Source organism: Pristiophorus japonicus, chromosome 20, assembly GCF_044704955.1.
Source record: "Pristiophorus japonicus isolate sPriJap1 chromosome 20, sPriJap1.hap1, whole genome shotgun sequence".
Taxonomy (NCBI): Eukaryota; Metazoa; Chordata; class Chondrichthyes; family Pristiophoridae; genus Pristiophorus; species Pristiophorus japonicus.
In genome coordinates, this window is record NC_091996.1 from 2,799,955 (window position 1) to 2,822,745 (window position 22,791).

Here is a 22,791-nt window from a genome sequence, read left to right on the forward strand (position 1 = left end):
CCAGAGTACTTAAGGAGGTGGCCTTGGAAATAGCGGATGCATTGACAGTCATTTTCCAACATTCCATTGACTCTGGATCAGTTCCTATCGAGTGGAGGGTAGCCAATGTAACCCCACTTTTTAAAAAAGGAGGGAGAGAGAAAGCAGGGAATTATAGACCGGTCAGCCTGACCTCAGTAGTGGGTAAAATGATGGAATCAATTATTAAGGATGTCATAGCAGCGCATTTGGAAAATGGTGACATGATAGGTCCAAGTCAGCATGGATTTGTGAAAGGGAGATCATGCTTGACAAATCTTCTGGAATTTTTTGAGGATGTTTCCAATAAAGTGGACAAAGGAGTACCAGTTGATGTGGTATATTTGGACTTTCAGAAGGCTTTCGACAAGGTCCCACACAGGAGATTAATGTGCAAAGTTAAAGCACATGGGATTGGGGGTAGTGTGCTGACGTGGATTGAGAACTGGTTGTCAGACAGGAAGCAAAGAGTAGGAGTAAATGGGTACTTTTCGGAATGGCAGGCAGTGACTAGTGGGGTACCGCAGGGTTCTGTGCTGGGGCCCCAGTTGTTTACATTGTACATTAATGATTTAGACGAGGGGATTAAATGTAGTATCTCCAAATTTGCGGATGACACTAAGTTGGGTGGCAGTGTGAGCTGCGAGGAGGATGCTATGAGGCTGCAGAGTGACTTGGATAGGTTAGGTGAGTGGGCAAATGCGTGGCAGATGAAGTATAACGTGGATAAATGTGAGGTTATCCACTTTGGTGGTAAAAACAGAGAGACAGACTATTATCTGAATGGTGACAGATTAGGAAAAGGGAAGGTGCAACGAGACCTGGGTGTCATGGTACATCAGTCATTGAAGGTTGGCATGCAGGTACAGCAGGCGGTTAAGAAAGCAAATGGCATGTTGGCCTTCATAGCGAGGGGATTTGAATACAGGGGCAGGGAGGTGTTGCTACAGTTGTACAGGGCCTTGGTGAGGCCACACCTGGAGTATTGTGTACAGTTTTGGTCTCCTAACTTGAGGAAGGACATTCTTGCTATTGAGGGAGTGCAGCGAAGATTCACCAGACTGATTCCCGGGATGGTGGGACTGACCTATCAAGAAAGACTGGATCAACTGGGCTTGTATTCACTGGAGTTCAGAAGAGTGAGAGGGGACCTCATAGAAACGTTTAAAATTCTGACGGGTTTGGACAGGTTAGATGCAGGAAGAATGTTCCCAATGTTGGGGAAGTCCAGAACCAGAGGTCACAGTCTAAGGATAAGGGGTAAGCCATTTAGGACCGAGATAGGAGAAACTTCTTCACCCAGAGAGTGGTGAACCTGTGGAATTCTCTACCACAGAAAGTAGTTGAGGCCAATTCACTAAATATATTCAAAAGGGAGTTAGATGAAGTCCTTACTACTCGGGGGATCAAGGGGTATGGCGTGAAAGTAGGAAGGGGGTACTGAAGTTGCATGTTCAGCCATGAACTCATTGAATGGTGGTGCAGGCTAGAAGGGCTGAATGGCCTGCTCCTGCACCTATTTACTATGTTTCTATGACAATGTGTGATCAGAGCCAAGGTGTCATGTATACTGGTAGGACACTGCCAAAGGACATTGGGTCCTACAGGGATCATGCTGATGCCAATGGAATCCCCCTGTGGTTCAGCAGGCTACCTGACCATATGATGGAACGAATGCGATGCCCCCTTGCAGGACACACACACACCCAGTGGGAGTAGACCCACTACAGGGACAGTGGTCAATGGGCAGCCCAGCCACCACCAATGGCAACCTGCACCAGACCAGCCCTACAGCCCCTGGCCACCAGGGCCAACACCAGGAGCATGAGGTCAATACCCTCCAGCTTCCCTGGCAAACCCTGGGATGACCTGACCCTCATCCCCATTGGTGGACAAGGAGACCACCCACTCCTGTGGCCCTGCCCACCACCCCACAACTACCCACATCACAGAATATACACCACCCACTGCTGCTCCTCTGAGGGATCCCACAACAGTGACACCCACTTGGTCTGTGTGTGAGGGAGGGGAAACGTACGAGGCCAGCCTCAAGCACAGGGGTCACACCCGGCAACCACACAACCCTCACCACAACCTCCCATAGCCCACCACTGATCACCTCCCCTGGGCAGGACAATAAGGATATGAAAAATGCTTATGGTGGAGTATTGTTGTGTATGCATGCCTGTTTACTGTGTGATGTCTGTAACACTGTTATGCAACACTGAATAGAAACATAGAAACATAGAAAATAGGTGCAGGAGTAGGCCATTCGGCCCTTCTAGCCTGCACCGCCATTCAATGAGTTCATGGCTGAACATTCAACTTCAGTACCCCATTCCTGCTTTCTCGCCATACCCCTTGATCCCCCTAGCAGTAAGGACCTCATCTAACTCCTTTTTGAATATATTTAGTGAATTGGCCTCAACAACTTTCTGTGGTAGAGAATTCCACAGGTTCACCACTCTCTGGGTGAAGAAGTTCCTCCGCATCTCGGTCCTAAATGGCTTACCCCTTATCCTTAGAATGTACCCTTACACTGTACACTTTACCTGTACACCAGAGGGTGCTGCTGTTGGAGACCTGGTAACCCAGTATATGAAGGAGCTCACAGCTTGGTGTCCCCCTCGGGAGCTACAAATAAAGGATTACAGGTCTATACAGTTTCAGTATCATACCCTGCCTCGAAGATATTTGCTGAAGGTATCTACATAGACTACAGTCCCATCAAACACTCCCAGGGCAGATATAGCACGGGTTAGATACAGAGTAAAGCTCCCTCTACACCGTCCCATCAAATACTCCCAGGGCAGGTACTGCACAGGTTGGATACAGAGTAAAGCTCCCTCTATGCTGTCCCATCAAACACTCCCAGGGCAGGTACAGCACGGGGTTAGATACAGAGTAAAGCTCCCTCTACACTGTCCCATCAAACACTCCCAGGGCAGGTACAGCACAGGTTAGATACAAAGTAAAGCTCCCCCTACACTGTCCCATCAGATACACCCAGGGCAGGTACCGCACAGGTTAGATGCAGAGTAAACCTCCCTCTACACTGTCCCATCAAATATTCCCAGGGCAGGTACAGCACGGGGTTAGATACAGAGTAAAGCTCCTGTTGTGTATCATGTTCCACCACCAGGGAGTGCATTTCCTGAATCCCAAGGGATCCCAGCATCCCTTGGGAGCCCTGTATATAAGCCGGCCCCTAAGGCCTGTTCATCACTCTGGAGTGTCTTAATAAAGACTGAGGTCACTGTTACTTTAACCTCCGTGTGTCGTCTCATCTGTGTTCGGAACACAATAACTGGCGACGAGTATACGAATCCAACGCAAAGATGCAGCAAACTGTGGGCATCCTGGAGAAGTTCTCGGAGGATGATGACTGGGAAGCCTATGTCGAACGGCTAGACCAGTACTTTGTAGCCAACGAGCTGGATGGAGAAGGAAGCGCTGCAAAAAGGAGAGCGGCCCTCCTCACAGTCTGCGGGGCACCGACCTACAGCCTCATGAAGAATCTTCTGGCTCCGGTGAAATCCACAGATAAGTCGTATGAGGAGCTGTGTACACTGGTTCGGGAGCACCTTAACCCGAGGGAGAGCGTGCTGATGGCGAGATATCGGTTCTACACGTGCCAGCGATCTGAAGGTCAGGAAGTGGCGAACTACGTCGCCGAGCTAAGGCGACTTGCAGGACAATGTGAGTTTGATGGCTACCTGGAGCAGATGCTCAGAGACTTTTTTGTACTGGGCATTGGCCACGAGACCATCCTACGAAAACTTTTGACTGTAGAAACACCGACCCTCAGTAAGGCCATTGCATTTATGTCCACCAGTGACACCACCAAACAAATCTCTCAGCACACAAGTGCTAGCAATGTTCGTAAATTAACTGGAACTGTGTTTGCGAGCAGAAATGTACGGGGCAGAACCCATGAGTCTGCAACTGCCAGCAGGCCTCAGGTGACCCAGATGACTCAGAGTCCCCAACAAAGGATGAATGTAAGGGAATTCACACCTTTTTGGCATTGTGGAGGCTTCCATTCAGCCTATTCATGCTGCTTCAAAGGGTATGTTTGCAAGAGCTGTGGAACAATGGGGCACCTCCAAAGAGCTTGCAGATGAGCTGCAAGCTCTGCAAAACCTGCTGACCACCACATGGCAGAGGAAGATCGGTCCATGGTGGATCAAAGCAATTTCGAGCCTCAGAGAGAGGAGGCAGATGCTGAAGTACACGGGGTGCATTCATTTGAGACGAAATGTCCACCTATAATGCTAAATGTAAAATTGAATGGCTTACCTGTAGCCATGGAACTGGACCTTGGCGCTAGCCAATCGATCATGAATAAAAAGATGTTTGAGAGACTGTGGTGCAACAAGGCACTCAGACCAGCCCTGAGCCCCATCCACACGAAACTGAAAACGTACACCAAAGAGCTTATCACTGTCCTGGGCAGCACCATGGTCAAGGTCACCTACGAGAGCACAGTGCACGAACTGCCACTCTGGATTGTCCCGAGCGATGGCCCCACACTGCTTGGAAAGAGCTGGCTGGGCAAAATCCGCTGGAACTGGGATGACATCCGAGCGCTATCACATGTCGATGAGGCCTCATGTACCCAGATTCTTAACAAATTTCCTTCCCTTTTTGAACCAGGCATTGGAAACTTTTCCGGGGCGAAGGTGCGGATCCACTTGGTCCCAGAGGCACGACCCATTCACCACAAGGTGCGAGTGGTACTTCACATGATGAGGGAGAGAGTGGAAATCGAGCTGGACAGGCTGCAACGCGAGGGCATCATCTCCCCAGTGGAATTCAGCGAGTGGGCCAGCCCGATTGTTCCAGTACTCAAAAGTGATGGCACGGTCAGGATTTGCGGCAATTATAAAGTAACAACTAATCGTTTCTCGTTACAGGACCAATACCCGCTACCTGAGGCAGACGACCTATTTGCGACGCTGGCAGGAGGCAAGACGTTCACCAAGCTCGACCTGACTTCGGCCTACATGACGCAGGAGCTGGAGGAGTCTTCGAAGGGCCTCACCTGCATCAACACTCACAAGGGACTGTTCATCTACAACAGATGCCCGTTTGGAATTCGGTCGGCTGCAGCGATCTTCCAGAGAAACATGGAGAGCCTACTCAAGTCGGTACCACGCACGGTGGTTTTTCAGGACGACATATTGGTCACGGGTCGGGACACCGTCGAGCACCTACAAAACCTGGAGGAGGTCCTCCAGCGATTGGATAGCGTAGGGCTGAAGAGGTCGAAATGCGTCTTCGTGGCAGCAGAAGTGGAGTTTTTGGGAGAAAGATCACGGCGGACGGCATTCGGCCCACAGACGCCAAGACAGAGGCTATAAGGAACGCGCCCAGGCCACAGAACTTCCTGGGACTCCTCAACTATTTTGGTAACTTCCTACCGGGGTTGAGCACCCTCTTAGAGCCCCTACATGTGTTATTGCGTAAAGGTGAGAACTGGGTATGGGGAAAAACCCAAGTAATTGCTTTTGAGAAAGCCAGAAACATTTTGTGATGCGTCGTCATACGGAGTCGGGGGTGTATTACAACAAGCTAACGTTGTGGGGAAGTTGCAACCTGTCGCCTATGCCTCCAGGAGCTTGTCAAACGCCAAGAGGGCCTACAGCATGATTGAGAAAGAGGCATTAGCATGTGTGTTCGGGGTAAAGAAAATGCATCAGTACCTGTTTGGCCTCGAATTTGAGCTGGAAACCGATCACAAGCCCCTCATATCCCACTTCGCTGAAAACAAGGAGATAAACAGCCCGCATACAAAGGTGGGCACTCGCGCTATCAGCTATAACTATACCATCCGCCGCAGGCCAGGCACCGAGAACTGTGCGGATGCTCTCAGTTGGCTACCAGTGCCCACCACGGGGGTGGAAATGGCGCAGCCCGCAAACTTGTTGATGGTCATGGAAGCGTTTGAAAATGATAAATCACCTGTCACGGCCCGCCAGATTAGGACTTGGACCAGCCAAGATCCTCTGCTGTCCCTAGTAAAAAACTGTATACTGCATGGGAGCTGGGCCAGCATCCCCGTTGAAATGCAAGATCTACTCAGGCCGTTCCAGCGGCGAAAGGACGAGCTGTCTATTCAGGCAGACTGCCTGTTGTGGGGTAACCGCGTAGTGCTACCAAAAAAGGGCAGGGAGACGTTCATCTTGGATCTTCATAGCACACACCCGGGTATAGCAATGATGAAAGCGATAGCCAGATCCCACGTGTGGTGGCCCGGTATCGACTCTGACTTAGAGTCCTGTGTACGTCAATGCAGCGTGTGTGCTCAGTTGAGTAACGCGTCCAAAGAGGCACCACTAAGTTTGTGGTCCTGGCCCTCCAGACCATGGTCGAGGATCCATGTCGACTATGCGGGCCCGTTTCTCGGTAAAATGTTCCTGGTGGTGGTGGATGCTTTTTCAAAATAGATTGAAAATGAAATAATATCAGGAAGCACCGCCACCATTGAAAGCCTGAGGGCCATGTTTGCCACCCACGGCCTGCCTGACATACTGGTCAGTGACAACGGGCCATGTTTCACCAGTGCTGAATTTAAGGAATTCATGACCCGCAATGGGATCAAACATGTCACCTTGGCCCCGTTTAAACCAGCCTCCAATGGGCAGGCAGAACGGGCAGGACAAACAATCAAACAGGGCCTTAAACGAGTCACAGAAGGCTCACTCCAAACCCGCCTGTCCCGAGTACTGCTCAGCTACCTCACGAGACCCCACTTGCTCACAGGGGTGCCCCCGGCTGAGCTACTCATGAAAAGGACACTTAAAACCAGACTCTCGCTGGTTCACCCCAACCTGCATGATCAGGTAGAGAGCAGGCGGCAGCAACAAAATGTAAACGATAGTCGCGCTACTGTGTCATGGGAAATTGATCTGAATGACCCTGTGTATGTGCTAAACTATGGACATGGTCCCAAGTGGATCGCGGGCATGGTGATAGCTAAAAAAGGAGTAGGGTGTTTGTAGTCAAACTAGACAATGGACAAATTTGCAGAAAGCACCTGGACCAAACGAGGCTGCGGTTCACAGACTGTCCTGAACAACCCACAGCAGACACCACCTTTTTCGAGCCCACAACACACACCCAAAGGATCAACACCACCAACCCGGACCAGGAAATCGAACCCATCACGCCCAACAGCCCAGCAAGGCCAGGCTCACCCAGCAGCCCTGCGGGGCCAACAACACAACAGCCCAGCGAGGGCACAGCCATCACACCAGAACAGACATTTGTACCGAGGCGGTCCACCAGGGAAAGAAAGGCTCCCGACCGCCTCACCTTGTAAATAGTTTTCACTTTGACTTTGGGGGGGAGTGATGTTGTGTATCTGTAAAGCATGCACTTCCATGTTCCGCCACCAGGGAGCGCATCCCCTGAAGTCCCAAGGGATCCCAGCATCCCTTGGGAGCACTGTATATAAGCTGGCCCCTAAGGCCTGTTCCTCACTCTGGAGTGTCTTAATAAAGACTGAGGTCACTGTTACTTTAACCTCCCTGTGTGCAGTCTCATCTGTGTTAGGAACACAATAGCTCCCTCCACATTGTCCCATCAAACACTCGCAGACAAACAAACACAAACAGGTACAGGGGGTTAGATACAGAGTAAAGCTCCCTCTGCACTGTCCCATCAAACACTCCCAGGGCAGGTACACGGGATTAGATACAGAGTAAAGCTCCCTCTTCAATGTCCCCCTTGCATGTGTTTGCAGGGACAGTGGGTAATGTTTGCAGAGTTTGTCCTTGTTACGTAGACCAGCAGTGCACGATATAGCCATGATAATGTAGTATTATTGATGCAGACACTGAATTATTAACTGAAGTCCACTTCCCCGACCAACATGTAACGCTGGACAGTCCGTGCCCAAACTTACCGCTTCCTGACAGCTGCATGAGGAGGTTGCAGATAATTATCTGGAGCCCCAGACACTTGCGCTTTGACGCCATTACCGCAAGAATGACGCTGATCACTCTGTCACTGAACAGCATCCCTTCCTCCACACTGTCCTCGGTGGCTGCAGGGAATGAAAGGACATTTAGGGCTGTTAGAACTAACACACATGCACTCTGAGGGAGCACACATTGTTTTTCGTGGTGATGGTTGAGGGATAAATATTGGCCCCGGAACACTGGTGTGAACCCCCCTGCTCTTCTTCGATCTTGTGTCATAGGATCTTTTACGTCCACGTGAGAAAGCAGACGGGAGCTCAGTTTAACGTCTCTTCTGAAAGACGTAACCTCCAACAGTGTAGCACTCCCTCAGTACTGCCCCTCCGACAGTGCAGCGCTCCCTCAGTACTGCCCCTCCGACAGTGCGGCGCTCCCTCAGTGCGGCACTCCCTCAGTACCGCCCCTCCGACAGTGCAGCACTCCCTCAGTACTGCCCCTCCGACAGTGCAGCGCTCCCTCAGTACTGCCCCTCCGACAGTGCAGCACTCCCTCAGTACTGCCCCTCCGACAGTGCGGCGCTCCCTCAGTACTGCCCCTCCCTCAGTGCTGCCCCTCCCTCAGTACTGCCCCTCCGACAGTGCGGCACTCCCTCAGTACTGCCCCTCCCTCAGTGCGGCACTCCCTCAGTACCGCCCCTCCGACAGTGCAGCGCTCCCTCAGTAGCGCCCCTCCGACAGTGTGGTGCTCCCTCAGTACTGCCCCTCCGACAGTGCAATGCTCCCTCAGTACTGCCCCTCCGACAGTGCGGCGCTCCTCTGACAGTGTGGTGCTCCCTCAGTACTGCCTCTCCGACAGTGCGGCGCTCCCTCAGTACTGCCCGTCTGACAGTGCGGCGCTCACTCAGTACCGCCCCTCCGACAGTGCGGCGCTCCCTCAGTACCGCCCCTCCGACAGTGCAGCGCTCCCTCAGTAGCGCCCCTCCGACAGTGTGGTGCTCCCTCAGTACTGCCCCTCCGACAGTGCGATGCTCCCTCAGTACTGCCCCTCCGACAGTGCGGCACTCTCTCAGTACTGCCCCTCCGACAGTGCGGCACTCCCTCAGTACCGCCCCTCCGACAGTGTGGTGCTCCCTCAGTACTGCCCCTCCGACAGTGCGGCGCTCCCTCAGTGCTGCCCCTCCGACAGTGCAGCGCTCCCTCAGTACTGCATTGGAGAGTCAGCTTGGATTACGTGCGCATATAGGCAAATAGCCCGAGACATGAATGCAACACATCTGAGCTAATGTTGCTGAGCAGAGAGCGCACAAAGGGCTAAATTTATTTGTCCTACCTTTAATGGCAAACTTTAGCAGTGCCTGGCACACTTGAACCTGCACCTCCAAGCAGGTCGGGTGGGACTTGATGACGGAGATGAGGATTGGAATGATCTGTGCGCTGGCTGCAAGCGCTGTGGAGGGGAAGGAGCAGCAATTTAAATCAACAGAATGAACAGGCCAGCTTCAGTGATCTATCTCTACTGGTTGGGGAGTCCAAGACTTGGGGGCAGAGGCTAAAAATTAGAGCCAGGCCTTCCAGGAGTGAAATTACAAAATACTTTTACACACACAAAGGGGGGTCAAAGTTTGGAACTCACTTCTGCAGACAGCAATTGATGCTGCATCAGTTGTTAATTTTAAATCAGACATTGCTCGATTTCTGTTAACCAAAGGTATTAAGGGAGAGACGCAATCTCGGGTATATGGTCACAGATCAGCCGGTATTTCATTGAACGGCGGAGCAGGCTTGAGGGGCTGAATGGCCTCCTTCTGTTCCTATGAACGTCGGTAATGCGGAATGGACCTCACTATGTTTAATCACGAAGAATTTCAATCATTAGACAAGGTACAAAACTGCTATCTGTACACTAACTGGTGTCTCTCAGTCTCTCTCTGTAAGAGAGATATCTGTACATTAATGCTGCCTTTCAGTCGCCTCGCTGGGATACAGGTTCTACACACACTGACTCTCACTGGGGTACGGGTCCCACACACACTGACTCTCACTGGGGTACGGGTCCCACACACACTGACTCTCACTGGGGTACAGGTCCCACACACACTGACTCTCACTGGGGTACGGGTCCCACACACACTGACTCTCACTGGGGTACGGGTCCCACACACACTGACTCTCACTGGGATATGGGTCCCACAGACACTGACTCTCAATGGGGTACAGGTCCTACACACATTGACTCTCACTGGGGTACAGGTCCCACACACACTGACTCTCACTGGGGTACGGGTCCCACACACACTGACTCTCACTGGGGTACGGATCCCACACACACTGACTCTCACTGGGGTACAGGTCCCACACACACTGACTCTCACTGGGGTATGGGTCCCACACACACTGACTCTCACTGGGATACGGGTTCCACAACCAAGTGGCCATTCTTTTTTGCACACTCAGTAATAGTGGGAAGACTATCAACCACGGTGGGCATAACTGGCAGGCTGAGCGATCCGCTGGTCCTGGCCGTTACCCGGAGAGATATACTGAAGGAGATGACATTCACTTACTCGTAGGTTCATACAACAAGTAGGCCATGTATTTCATGGCAGTCGTCTGAGCTTCTTCTGACTCAAGCTGAACCTGCATGTACTCTGCAACAACACGGACACAGGCATTTAGATTTTATACTAGAGGGAGCTGGGGGGGCAGGGGGGGGAAATCAAACACACATCCAGAAACCTCCAACACACAGCCCTGTACACACCCCCTCCCGCCATATACACACTCCCTCCCGCCATGTACACACGCCCTCCTGCCCTGTACACACGCCCTGTATACACGCCTTCCCGCTCTGTACACACGCCTTGTACTCACGCCCTCCCGCTCTGTACACATGCCTTGTACACACGCCCTCCCGCCCTGTACACATGCCCTCCCGCTCTGTACATCCGCCCTGTACACACACCATCCCGCCCTGTACACACGCCCTCCCGTTCTGTACACACGCCCTCCCGTTCTGTACACACGCCTTGTACACACGCCCTCCAGCTTTGTACACATGCCTGTACACACGCCCTCCCGCCCTGTACACACGTCCTCCCGCCCTGTACACACACCCTCCCATTCTGTACATACGCCCTCCTGCCCTGTACACACACCCTCCTGCCCTGTACACACACCCTCCTGCCCTGTACACATGTCCTCCCGCCCTGTACACACGCCCTGTACGCACGCCTTCCCATCCTGTACACACGCCCTCCTGCCCTCCCGCTCTGTACACACAATTACACACGCCCTCCCAACCTGTACGCATGCCGTCCTGCTCTGTACACACGCCCTCCCACCCGGTACACACGCCCTCCCACCCGGTACACACGCCCTGTACACACGCCCTCCCACTTCGCACACACACCTGTCGTAACTGCATTCCGTTCTGGGCACCGCACCTTAAGAAGAATATATTGGCCTTGGAGGGAGTGCAGCGTAGGTTTACTAGAATGATAACTGGACTTCAGGATGTAAATTACGAGGAGAGATTGCACAAACTAGGGTTGTATTCATTGGAATTTAGATGGTTAAAGAAAGACTTGCATTTATATAGCACCTTTAACGACCACCGGACGTCCCAAACCGCTTCATAGCCCTTGAAGTACTTTCGGAGTGCAGTCACTGTTGTAATGTGGGAAACATGGCAGCCAATTTGCGCACAGCAAGCTCCCACACACAGCAATGTGATAATGACCAGATAATCTGTTTTTGTTATGTTGATTGAGGGATAAATATTGGCTCCAGGACACCGGGGAGAACTCCCCTGCTCTTCTTAGAAATAGTGCCGTGGGATCTTTTACGTCCGCTTGAGAGCAGACCGGGCCTCGGTTTAATATCTCATCCAAAAGACGGTACCTCTGACAGTGCAGCACTCCCTCAGCACTGCACTGGAGTGTCAGCCTAGATTTTTTGTGATTTGATTGAAGTTTTCAAGATATTAAGGGGAACAGATAGGTAGATAGATAGAAACGATTTCCACTGGTTGGGGGAGTCTAGGACTAAAAATTAGAGCCAGACCCTTCAGGAGTGAAATAAGGAAACACTTCTACACACAAAGGGTGGTAAAGTTTGGAATTCTCTTCCACAAACGGCAATTGTTGCGAGATCCATTGTTAATTTTAAATCAGAGATTGATAGATTTTTGTTAATTAAAGGTGATAAAGGATATGGGCCAAAGGCAGGTATATGGAGTTAGGTCACAGATCATCCGTGATCTCATTGAATGATGAAACAGGCTCCAGGGACTGAATGGTCTCCTCCTGTTCCTATGGTACCGGGGCTAAAAGGGTTTAATTATGAGAACAGGTTGCATAGACTAGGTTTGTATTCCCTTGAGTTTAGAAGATTAAGGGATGATCTAACTGAGGTGTTTAAGATGATTAAATGACTTGATAGGGTAGAGAGATAAACTATTCCCTCTGGTGGGGGGAGTCCAGAACAAGGGACAGAACCTTAAAATTAGAGCCCGGCCGTTCAGGGGTGATGTCAGGAAGCACTTCTTCACACAAAGGGCAGTGGGAATCTGGAACTCTCTCCCCCAAAACGCTGTTGAGGCTGGGGGTCAATTGGAGCTTTCAAGTCTGATATCAATAGATTTTTGTTGGGTATGAGTATCGAGGGATATGGATCAAAGGCGGATAAATGGAGTCGAGGAACAGATCAGCTATGACTGGATTGAATGGCGGAGCAAGTTCGAGGGGCAGAATGGCCTCCTCTTGTTCCTCTGTTCACTCACTTGCATTGCGTGCACCATTACCAGTGCTGGGGTAGAATTCAAACTCCACGTTATTTGTCATGAGTTGGTTAAGGTGCTTGGACAAATTCTCAAGTGGGCTGACACTGAACTGCTAGTGATCAGGTAAGAATTGGTGAACCTTGTTTTAAGACTGCCCTTCATGCTGGGAAGATTGTCTGCCCAGCACTGCAGCAGTGCAAAACACTTAACATGCAGCATCACGGGTTACTGTCGGCACAGAGAAGGTGCACAGGGGAACGGAGCAAGGGTGTTATAAAGGGTTGCGTGCGAACGGTTGGAAAGTATACCCCTTCTATTTCCACCTGTCTCCCCCACTGCCTCAGCTCATCTGCTGCTGAAACCCTCATCCGTGCCTTTGTTACCTCTAGACTTGACTATTCCAACGCACTCCTGGCCGGCCTCCCACATTCTACCCTACGTAAACTCGGCAGCCCGTGTCCTCACTCGCACCCAGTCCCACTCACCCATCACCCCCTGTGCTCACTGCCCTGTGTCCTAACTCGCACCAAGTCCCGCTCACCCATCGCCCCCTGTGCTCGCTGCCCCGTGTCCTAACTCGCACCGAGTCCCACTCACCCATCACCCCCTGTGCTCACTGCCCCGTGTCCTAACTCGCACCGAGTCCCACTCACCCATCACCCCCTGTGCTCACTGCCCCGTGTCCTAACTCGCACCGAGTCCCACTCACCCATCACCCCCTGTGCTCGCTGCCCCGTGTCCTAACTCGCACCAAGTCCCGCTCACCCATCACCCACTGTGCTCACTGCCCCGTGTCCTAACTCGCACCGAGTCCCGCTCACCCATCACCCCCTGTGCTCACTGCCCCGTGTCCTAACTCGCATCGAGTCCCGCTCACCCATCACCCACTGTGCTCACTGCCCCGTGTCCTAACTCGCACCGAGTCCCGCTCACCCATCACCCCCTGTGCTCACTGCCCAGTGTCCTAACTCGCACCCAGTCCCGCTCACCCATCACCCCCTGTGCTCACTGCCCCGTGTCCTAACTCACACCGTGTCCCGTTCACCCATCACCCCTGTGCTCACTGACCGACATTGGCTCCCGGTTAAGCAACGCCTCGATTTCAAAATTCTCATCCTGGTTTTCAAATCTTCCATGGCCCTCGCCCCTCCCTATATCTGTAATCTCTTCCAGCCCCACAATCCCCCCAGAGATGTCTGTTCTCCTCTACTTCTGCCTTCCTGAGCATCCCTGATTATAATCGCTCAATCATTGGTGATCGTGTCTTCAGCTGCCTGGGCCCCAAGCTCTGGAACTCCCTCCCTAAACCTCTCCGCCTCTCTTTCCTCCTTCAAGACTCTCCATACAATCTACCTCCTCAACAAATTTATTTGTTTGATCTTATAACACTGCTGTGAAGCGCCTTGGAACATCTCACTACATTAAAGGTGCTGTATAAATACAATTTGTTGTGATTATAAAGGGTTGAGTGCGAATGGCATCGGTTGGAAGGTATAGGAGTAGAGCAATTCCCTGGAATGCTTCACTGCAGGCAGAAACAACGGGGCCAGCAACTGGAGGGTTAATTCCGTTTGCTCCCGGAATGAGATGAGAGTGCTGCTTACCCAGTAGCTTCTCAACGCCTTGTCCATAAGGTACATTATACATGCCGATTGGCGAAATCTTCTTTCCGGACAGAGATGAGCCGCAGATGACCAGTGCTTCCTTGATATATTGTCGCTCCACCATCGCCCTGCAGGGAACCACAAAGCAAACACTAGTACAACCAAAAGGTACAAACCTTTCCCCGGCTCAGGCCTGGGACTCTGGCTGCCCTTTGAGCTCACACCCACAGCTCCAGCCCCAGTCTAGGCTGACTGGGGCTCCCCACAGATTGTCAGGCTGATCAGTACACCTCAGCCTGCTTTCTCGTGGGCCACAGCACCACGTTCGTTCAGCACGAACGGGCGGCTCCCACTCTGCACAAATCTTTGGAGCGCTGTTATTGGTGTGGTCCTCTCCGAGCTGTCACGGCAGGCGAGCCCCGGGGGACAGAGAAAACGCTTCAAGGACACCCTCAAAGCTTCCTCGAAAACATACAACATCCCCACCGACTCTTGGGAATCCCTGGCCCAAAACCGCTCCTAGTGGAGGAGAAGCAACTGGGCAGACGCTGAACACTTTGAGTCTCTTCACTGGCAGCACGCGAAAGCCAAGCGCAAAGTCGGAAAGAGCGCACGGCAACACAAGCCCCCCCACCCACCCGTCCCTCCAACCACCGTCTGTCCCAGCTGTGACAGAGCCTGTAGGACCCACATCGGACTCATCGGTCACCTGAGAACACATTTTAGTGTTCCTCGACTCCGGGGGACCCTAACACAGACCTTCCCTTTTGTTCTTTCCTCCCCTCCCCCTATCAGTGCTTAAGAATGTGCTCTTTTCAAGCATTCGGCAGTTGTGACATGGGTCGTCAATCCAAAATGTTAACTTTGTCTTTCTCTCCATTGATGCTGCCTGACCTGCTGAGATTTTCCGGGTATCCGTTATTCTATTTATAAGCTCCCTGAACCCCTCGATTAGATTGCAGCTTGTAACTCACTCTCGGGTATCCATTACTCTATTTATAAACTCCCCGAACCCCTCGATTATATTCCAGCCTGTAACTCACTCCTGGGTATGTGTCATTCTAGAAATAAACCCTCCGAACCCAATGGTTAGATTCCAGCCTGTAACTCACACCCGAGTATGTGTCATTCTATATATAAACCCTCCGAACCACTCAATTATATTCCAGCCTGTAACTCACTCCCGGGTATGTGTAATTCTATATATAAACCCCCCCCGAACCCCTCGATTATATTCCAGCATATAACTCACTCCCGGGTATATGTCATTCTATATATAAACCCCCCCCAAACCCCTCGATTAGGTTCCAGCCTTTAACTCACTCCCGGGTATGTGTCATTCTATATATAAACCCCCCCCCGAACCCCTCGATTAGGTTCCAGCCTTTAACTCACTCCCGGGTATGTGTCATTCTATATATAAATCCCCCGAACCCCTCGATTAGGTTCCAGCCTGTAACTCACTCCCGGGTATGTGTAATTCTATATATAAATCCCCCGAACCCCTCGATTAGGTTCCAGCCTGTAACTCACTCCCGGGTATCTGTTATTCTATATATAAACCCCCCGAACCCTTCGATTAGATTCCAGCCTGTAACTCACTCCTGGGTATCTGTTATTCTATATATAAACCCCCCGATTAGATCCCAGCCTGTAACTCACTCCCGGGTATCTGTTATTCTATATATAAACCCCCCGAACCCCTCGATTAGATCCCAGCCTGTAACTCACTCCCGGTACGCGTTATTCTATATATAAACCCCCCCGAACCCCGCGATTAGATCCCAGCCTGTAACTCACTCCCGGTACGCGTTATTCTATATATAAACCCCCCGAACCCCGCGATTAGATCCCAGCCTGTAACTCACTCCCGGGTATCCGTTATTCTATATATAAACCCCCCGAACCGCTCGATTAGATCCCAGCCTGTAACTCACACCCGGTACGCGTTATTCTATATATAAACCCCCTGAACCCCTCGATTAGATCCCAGCCTGTAACTCACTCCCGGGTATCTGATATTCTATATATAAACCGCCCCCCCCCCCCGAACCCCTCGATTAGATCCCAGCCTGTTACTCACTCCCGGGTATCTGTTATTCTATATATAAACCCCCTGAACCCCACGATTAGATCCCAGCCTGTAACTCACTCCCGGGTATCTGTTATTCTATATATAACCTCCCCGAACCCCGCGATTAGATCCCAGCCTGTAACTCACTCCCGGGTATCTGTTATTCTATATATAAACCCCCCGAACCCCTCGATTAGATCCCAGCCTGTAACTCACTCCCGGGTATCTGTTATTCTATATATAAACTCCCCGAACCCCACGATTATATCCCAGCCTGTAACTCACTCCCGGGTATCTGTTATTCTATATATAAACCCCCCGAACCCCACGATTAGATCCCAGCCTGTAACTCACTCCCGGGTACCCGTTATCACTCTGGCACGCTGCAGTAATACTGTGGCCCCCCCCGAACCCCGTGGCTTACTTTGCAGTGCTTCTATTCACTGAATGTGGTTCCATCATCATCTGCACGATGTGGCACAGATTGCTGGTGTATTTCTCTCTTTGGAGTTCCTCCATGATTATATCCATATTCTTCCAGTTACTCCTGATGCTGTTTACCAGCTGATGAAAGTGACCCTCCTTGTGATAGAATAGTTGGAAAATACATTTGCACTGGCACGCAGGCACTTCGGAGCAGAAACACCACAGGTAAATACTGACGTTTATTTGTCCCTTCTCCCTTGCTGCGGGGGACAGTTACATGAAACAGGCTTCCGCCCAGACCACCACACCCTGATAGTTCACGGGGGACGGTATCACGCATTTACACCGGGAGCCTGCACGCCGCAGAATTCTGCAATCAGCTCCTTACAAATACTGACACACTCCCGGGGACCTCCTGCAAATACTGACACACTCCCGGGTCCCCCTGTAAATACTGACACACTCCCAGGGAACCCTTGTATCACTGACACACTCCTGGGGAACCCCTGTAAATACAGACACACTCCCAGGGAACCCCTGTGTCACTGACACACTCCCAGGAAACCCCTGTAAATACTGACACACTCCCAGGGAACCCCTGTAAATATTGACAAACTCCCGGGGACCCCCTGTGAATACAGACACATGTCTGGGTACCTCCTGTAAATACTGACACACTCCCGGGTACCTCCTGTAACTTTGTCACATTCTGGCGACTCCCTGTAAATACTGACACACTCCCGAGAACCCCTTGAATATACAGACACACTCCCAGGGACCCCCTGTAAATATTGACAAACTCTCGGGGACCCCCTGTGAATACAGACACATGCCTGGGTACCTCCTGTAAATACTGACACACTCCCGGGTACCTCCTGTAAATACTGACACAATCCCGGGGACCCCTGTAAATACTGACACACTCCCGGGGACCCGCTGTAAATACTAAAACACTCTCAGGGACCCCCTGTAAATACTGACACATTCTCAGGGACCCCTATAAATACTGACACATTCCCGGGGACCCTCTGCAAATACTGACACACTCCCAGGGAACCCGTAAATACTGACACACTCCCAGGGAACCCCCTGTAAATACTGACACACTCCCGGAATAACCTGTAAATACTGACACACTCCCGGGAATACCCTGTAAATACTAACACACTCCCGGAACAACTTGTAAATACTAACACACTCCCGGGAACACCCTGTAAATACTGACACACTCCCGGAACAACTTGTAAATACTGACACACTCTGGGTCCCCCTGTAAATACTGACACACTCCCAGGGACCCCCTATATTACTGACACTCCCGGGGAACCCCTGTAAATACTGATACACTCCTGGGGACCACCTGTAAATACTGCCACACTCCTGACAAGCCCCTGTAAATACTGACATACTCCCAGGGACCCCCTGTAAATACTGACACACTCCCGGGGACCCCCTGTAAATACTGACATACTCCCAGGGACCCCCTGTAAATACTGACACACTCCCAGGAACCCCCTGTAAATACTGACACACTCCCAGGGACCCCCTGTAAATACTGACACACTCCCGGGAACCCCCTGTAAATACTGACACACTCCCAGGGACCCCCTGTAAATACTGACCCACTCCTGAGGACCCCTGTAAATACAGACACACTCCTGGGGACCCCCTATAAATACTGACACACTCCTGGGGACCCCCTGTAAATACTGACACACTCCCGAGAACCCCCTGTAAATACAGACATACTCCCAGGGACCCCCTGTAAATACTGACACACTCCCGGGAACCCCCTGTAAATACTGACACACTCCCGAGAACCCCCTGTAATACAGACACACTCCCGGGGACCCCTGTGAATACTGACACACTCCTGGGGACCCCCTGTAAATACTGACACACTCCCGACAAGCCCCTGTAAATATTGACACACTCCTGGGACCCCCTGTAAATACTGACACACTCCCAGGGAACCCCTGTAAATACTGACACACTCCCAGGGACCCCTTGTAAATACTGACACACTCCTGGGGACCCCTGTAAATACTGACACAATCCCGGGGACCCCCTGTAAATACTGACACACTCCCGACAAGCCTCTGTAAATACTGACACACTCCCAAGGACCTCCTGTAAATACAGACACACTCCCGGGGACCCCCTGTGAATACTGACACACTCCTGGGGACCCCCTGGAAATACTGACACACTCCTGGGGACCCCCTGGAAATACTGACACACTCCCAGGGACTCCCTGTAAATAATGACACACTCCTCGGGGACTCCCTGTAAATACTGACACACTCCCGGGGACCCCCTGTAAATACTGACACACTCCTGGGGACTCCCTGTAAATACTGACACACTCCCGGGGACCCCCTGTAAATACTGACACACTCCCGGGGACCCTCTGTAAATACTGACACTCCCAGGGACCCCCTGTAAATACTGACACACTCCCGGGGACCTCCTGAAAATACTGACACACTCCCAGGGAACCCATAAATACTGACACATTCCCGGGAACCCCCTGTAAATACTAACACACTCCTGGAACAACATGTAAATACTGACACACTCCCGGACCCCCTGTAAATAATGACACATTCTCAGGGACCCCCTATAAATACTGTCACATTCCCAGGGAGCCACTGTAAATGCTGACACACTCCCGAGTACCCCCTGTAAATACAGACCCACTCTCAGGATCCCCTGTAAATACTGACACACTCCCAGAGACCCCCTGTAAATACCGACACACTCACAGTGGAACCCATACACCAATCAGAGTCAGTGTCCATGGAACCTGTATCCCAGTGAGAGTTAGTGTGTGTGGGACACATCCCCCAGTGAGAGTCAGTGTGTGTGGGACCGTACCCCAGTGAGAGTTAGTGTGTGGGACCCATACCCCAGTGAGAGTCAGTGTGTGTGGGACCGTACCCCATTGAGAGTCAGTGTGTGTGGGACCCGTACCCCAGTGAGAGTCAGTGTGTGTGGGACCCATAGCCCAGTGAGAGTCAGTGTGTGTAGGACCCATACCCCAGTGAGAGTCAGTGTGTGGGACCCGTACCCCAGTGAGAGTCAGTGTGTGTGGGACCCATAGCCCAGTGAGAGTCAGTGTGTGTAGGACCCGTACCCCAGTGAGAGTCAGTGTGTGTGGGACCCGTACCCCAGTGAGAGTCAGTGTGTGTGGGACCCGTACCCCAGTGAGAGTCAGTGTGTGTGGGACCCGTACCCCAGTGAGAGGCAGTGTGTGTGGGACCCGTACCCCAGTGAGAGTCAGTGTGTGTGGGACCCGTACCCCAGTGAGAGTCAGTGTGTGTGGGACCCGTACCCCAGTGAGAGTCAGTGTGTGTGGGACTGTACCCCAGTGAGAGTCAGTGTGTGTGGGACCCGTACCCCAGTGAGAGTCAGTGTGTGTGGGACCTGTACCCCAGTGAGTCAGTGCCCCTGGAACCCGTATCCCAGTGAGAGTCAGTGTGTGGAACCTGTAACAGTTATAATCAACACCTGTAGCAGAGCAGATGCAACAATTTTTTCAAACATGCTACCCCACGGAGGTCAGAGAGAGAAAAGAAGTGGAAATGGACTTTGTACATGCAGCTTGCTGCACGTCATCATCTCGAGGATGATGCACCCCAAGGACCAGATGTCGCTTTTCATGCTGACGTGCCCTTCCAGTGCCTCTGGTGACATCCACGTCTTTAACTCTAACAAGGAGGGAGAGAAAAAGCACCCTCTTATTACTTGTATATAATATTTCTCAACAACAGGAACTCAAGGATCTATGTCAGCGACAATTACTTGTTGCTGTTTCAAGGGACAGTGTAGAGGGAGCTTTACTCTGTATCTAACCCCCTGTACCTGCCCTGGGAGTGTTTGATGGGGCAGTGTAGAGGGAGCTTTACTCTGTATCTAACACCCTGTACCTGCCCTGGGAGTGTTTGATGGGACAGTGTAGAGGGAGCTTTACTCTGTATCTAACCCATGCTGTACCTGCCCTGGGAGTGTTTGATGGGGACAGTGTAGAGGGAGCTTTACTCTGTATCTAACCCTGTGCTGTACCTGCCCTGGGAGTGTTTGATGGGACAGTGTAGAGGGAGCTTTACTCTGTATCTAACCCCCTGTACCTGCCCTGGGAGTGTTTGATGGGACAGTGTAGAGGGAGCTTTACTCTGTATCTAACCCCATGTACCTGCCCTGGGAGTGTTTGATGGGACAGTGTAGAGGGAGCTTTACTCTGTATCTAACCCCCTGTACCTTCCCTGGGAGTGTTTGATGGGACAGGGAAGAGGGAGCTTTACTCTGTAACTAACCCCGTGCTGTACCTGCCCTGGGAGTGTTTGATGGGACAGTGTAGAGGGAACTTTACTCTGTATCTAACCCGCGCTGTATCTGCCCTGGGAGTGTTTGATGGGACAGTGTAGAGGGAGCTTTACTCTGTATCTAACCCTGTGCTGTACTATAATGAATGTAATGACTCAAAAGACTTGTTACTTTAAACTGCCTCAGGTATAAACCTGATCCAACTTTATTCGCGCCCAAAGTAACCCGTGTGACCTGGTACCCGCGCTTATACACCAGTGACCACGCCCGCGTACAGCCCGATGACCTCCGACAGTGGCATCCCCTGATGTATTTATGCTTGGGGTCACCAGACATAACAATATCCCCTTTCAAGATCCTAATATCAGTCTCTTTACAAATTAAGACGGTCTGGGACTTTCCGCTGACGAGCTGGTCATCTCAGTTCAAGTTCAGTCCTAGGCCAGCGTTTTGAGTCAGTTGTGACTGAAGGCTGAGTAACCGATCTGATGGGAGTGGTAATGATCACATCAGAGACTGGAGGTCCAGGTGACAGCAGTGTCCTCTGATGAATGAACATTGGTTGGTCACTGACTGCATCTTCCTCAAACGGTTCCAGTTCATCCGTGTGCCGCAGTTTTATTTGATCAACATGTTTCCTGGATGTTTGTCCATTCTTCAGCACGACAATAAACACTCTGTTACCCTCCTTTGCTGTAACAGTGCCAGCGATCCACTTTGGATCTTGACCATAGTTCAGTACATAAACCGGATCGTTGACAGAGATGTCACGTGACACAGCAGCACGATCATTTACCCTTGCTGACTTTGACATTTGTTTTCAACACGATCATTCAAATCGGGATGAACAAGAGAGAGCTTGATCTTGAGATTTCTCTTCATCAGTAGTTCAGCAAGGGAGACCCCAGTAAGTGTATGAGGTCTGGTCCTGTAACTGAGCAGTATACAGCGAGTGAACCCTGAGTTACACGTTTCATACTCTGCTTGATCGTTTGAACAGCACGCTCTGCTTGACCATTAGATGCAGGTTTGAATGGGGCTCACCTCACATGTTTAATACCATCGAGTTTCATGAACTCCTGAAACTCCAGACTTGTGAAACAAGATCCGTTGTCGCTCACAACAATGTCGGGCAAACCATGAGGAGCAAACATGACACAAAGGCTCTCAATAGTAGCTGTAGACATACTGGATGACATAATAATACACTCTATCCACTTTGAATATGTATGCACCACAACAAAAAACATCTTTACCAGGAAAGGGCCCGCAAAATCGATGTGGATCCTCGACCATGGTTTAGATGGCCACGACCAAAGACTCAGCTGAGATTCCGCTGGTACTTTACCAAGTTGCATGCAAGTATTGCACTGATGCACACATGATTCCAGATCAGAGTCAATTCTAGGCCACCATACATGAGCCCTAGCAATGGTTTTCATCATGACAATACCAGGAGGAGTGCTATGTAGCTCACGTACATATTTTTTCTCCACCTTTCTTGGGCACAACAGCACGATTACCCCACAGTAAACAATCTGACTGGACAGTTCATCTTTGCGACTGTTGTAAGGTTTGGTCTCATCGCACATCTCCATAGATATTGCAGACCAATCACCACGGTTCACCACTGATAAAA

The 22,791-nt window shown here is 51.2% G+C and overlaps 1 protein-coding gene across 1 annotated transcript in view; it reads right to left on the reverse strand.

Annotated features, from left to right (window-relative positions):
* LOC139233107 (serine/threonine kinase-like domain-containing protein STKLD1) overlaps positions 1 to 22,791 on the reverse strand; it is a 97,182-nt gene that overhangs the window by 42,768 nt on the left and 31,623 nt on the right. The window contains exons 8-13 of the mRNA XM_070863642.1: positions 20,424 to 20,536; positions 16,825 to 16,982; positions 14,327 to 14,454; positions 10,507 to 10,590; positions 9,273 to 9,389; positions 7,928 to 8,068 (exon numbers count right to left, since the gene is read on the reverse strand). Coding sequence (XP_070719743.1) covers positions 7,928 to 8,068; positions 9,273 to 9,389; positions 10,507 to 10,590; positions 14,327 to 14,454; positions 16,825 to 16,982; positions 20,424 to 20,536 — 741 coding nt within the window. The remainder of the gene's footprint in view (positions 1 to 7,927; positions 8,069 to 9,272; positions 9,390 to 10,506; positions 10,591 to 14,326; positions 14,455 to 16,824; positions 16,983 to 20,423; positions 20,537 to 22,791) is intronic.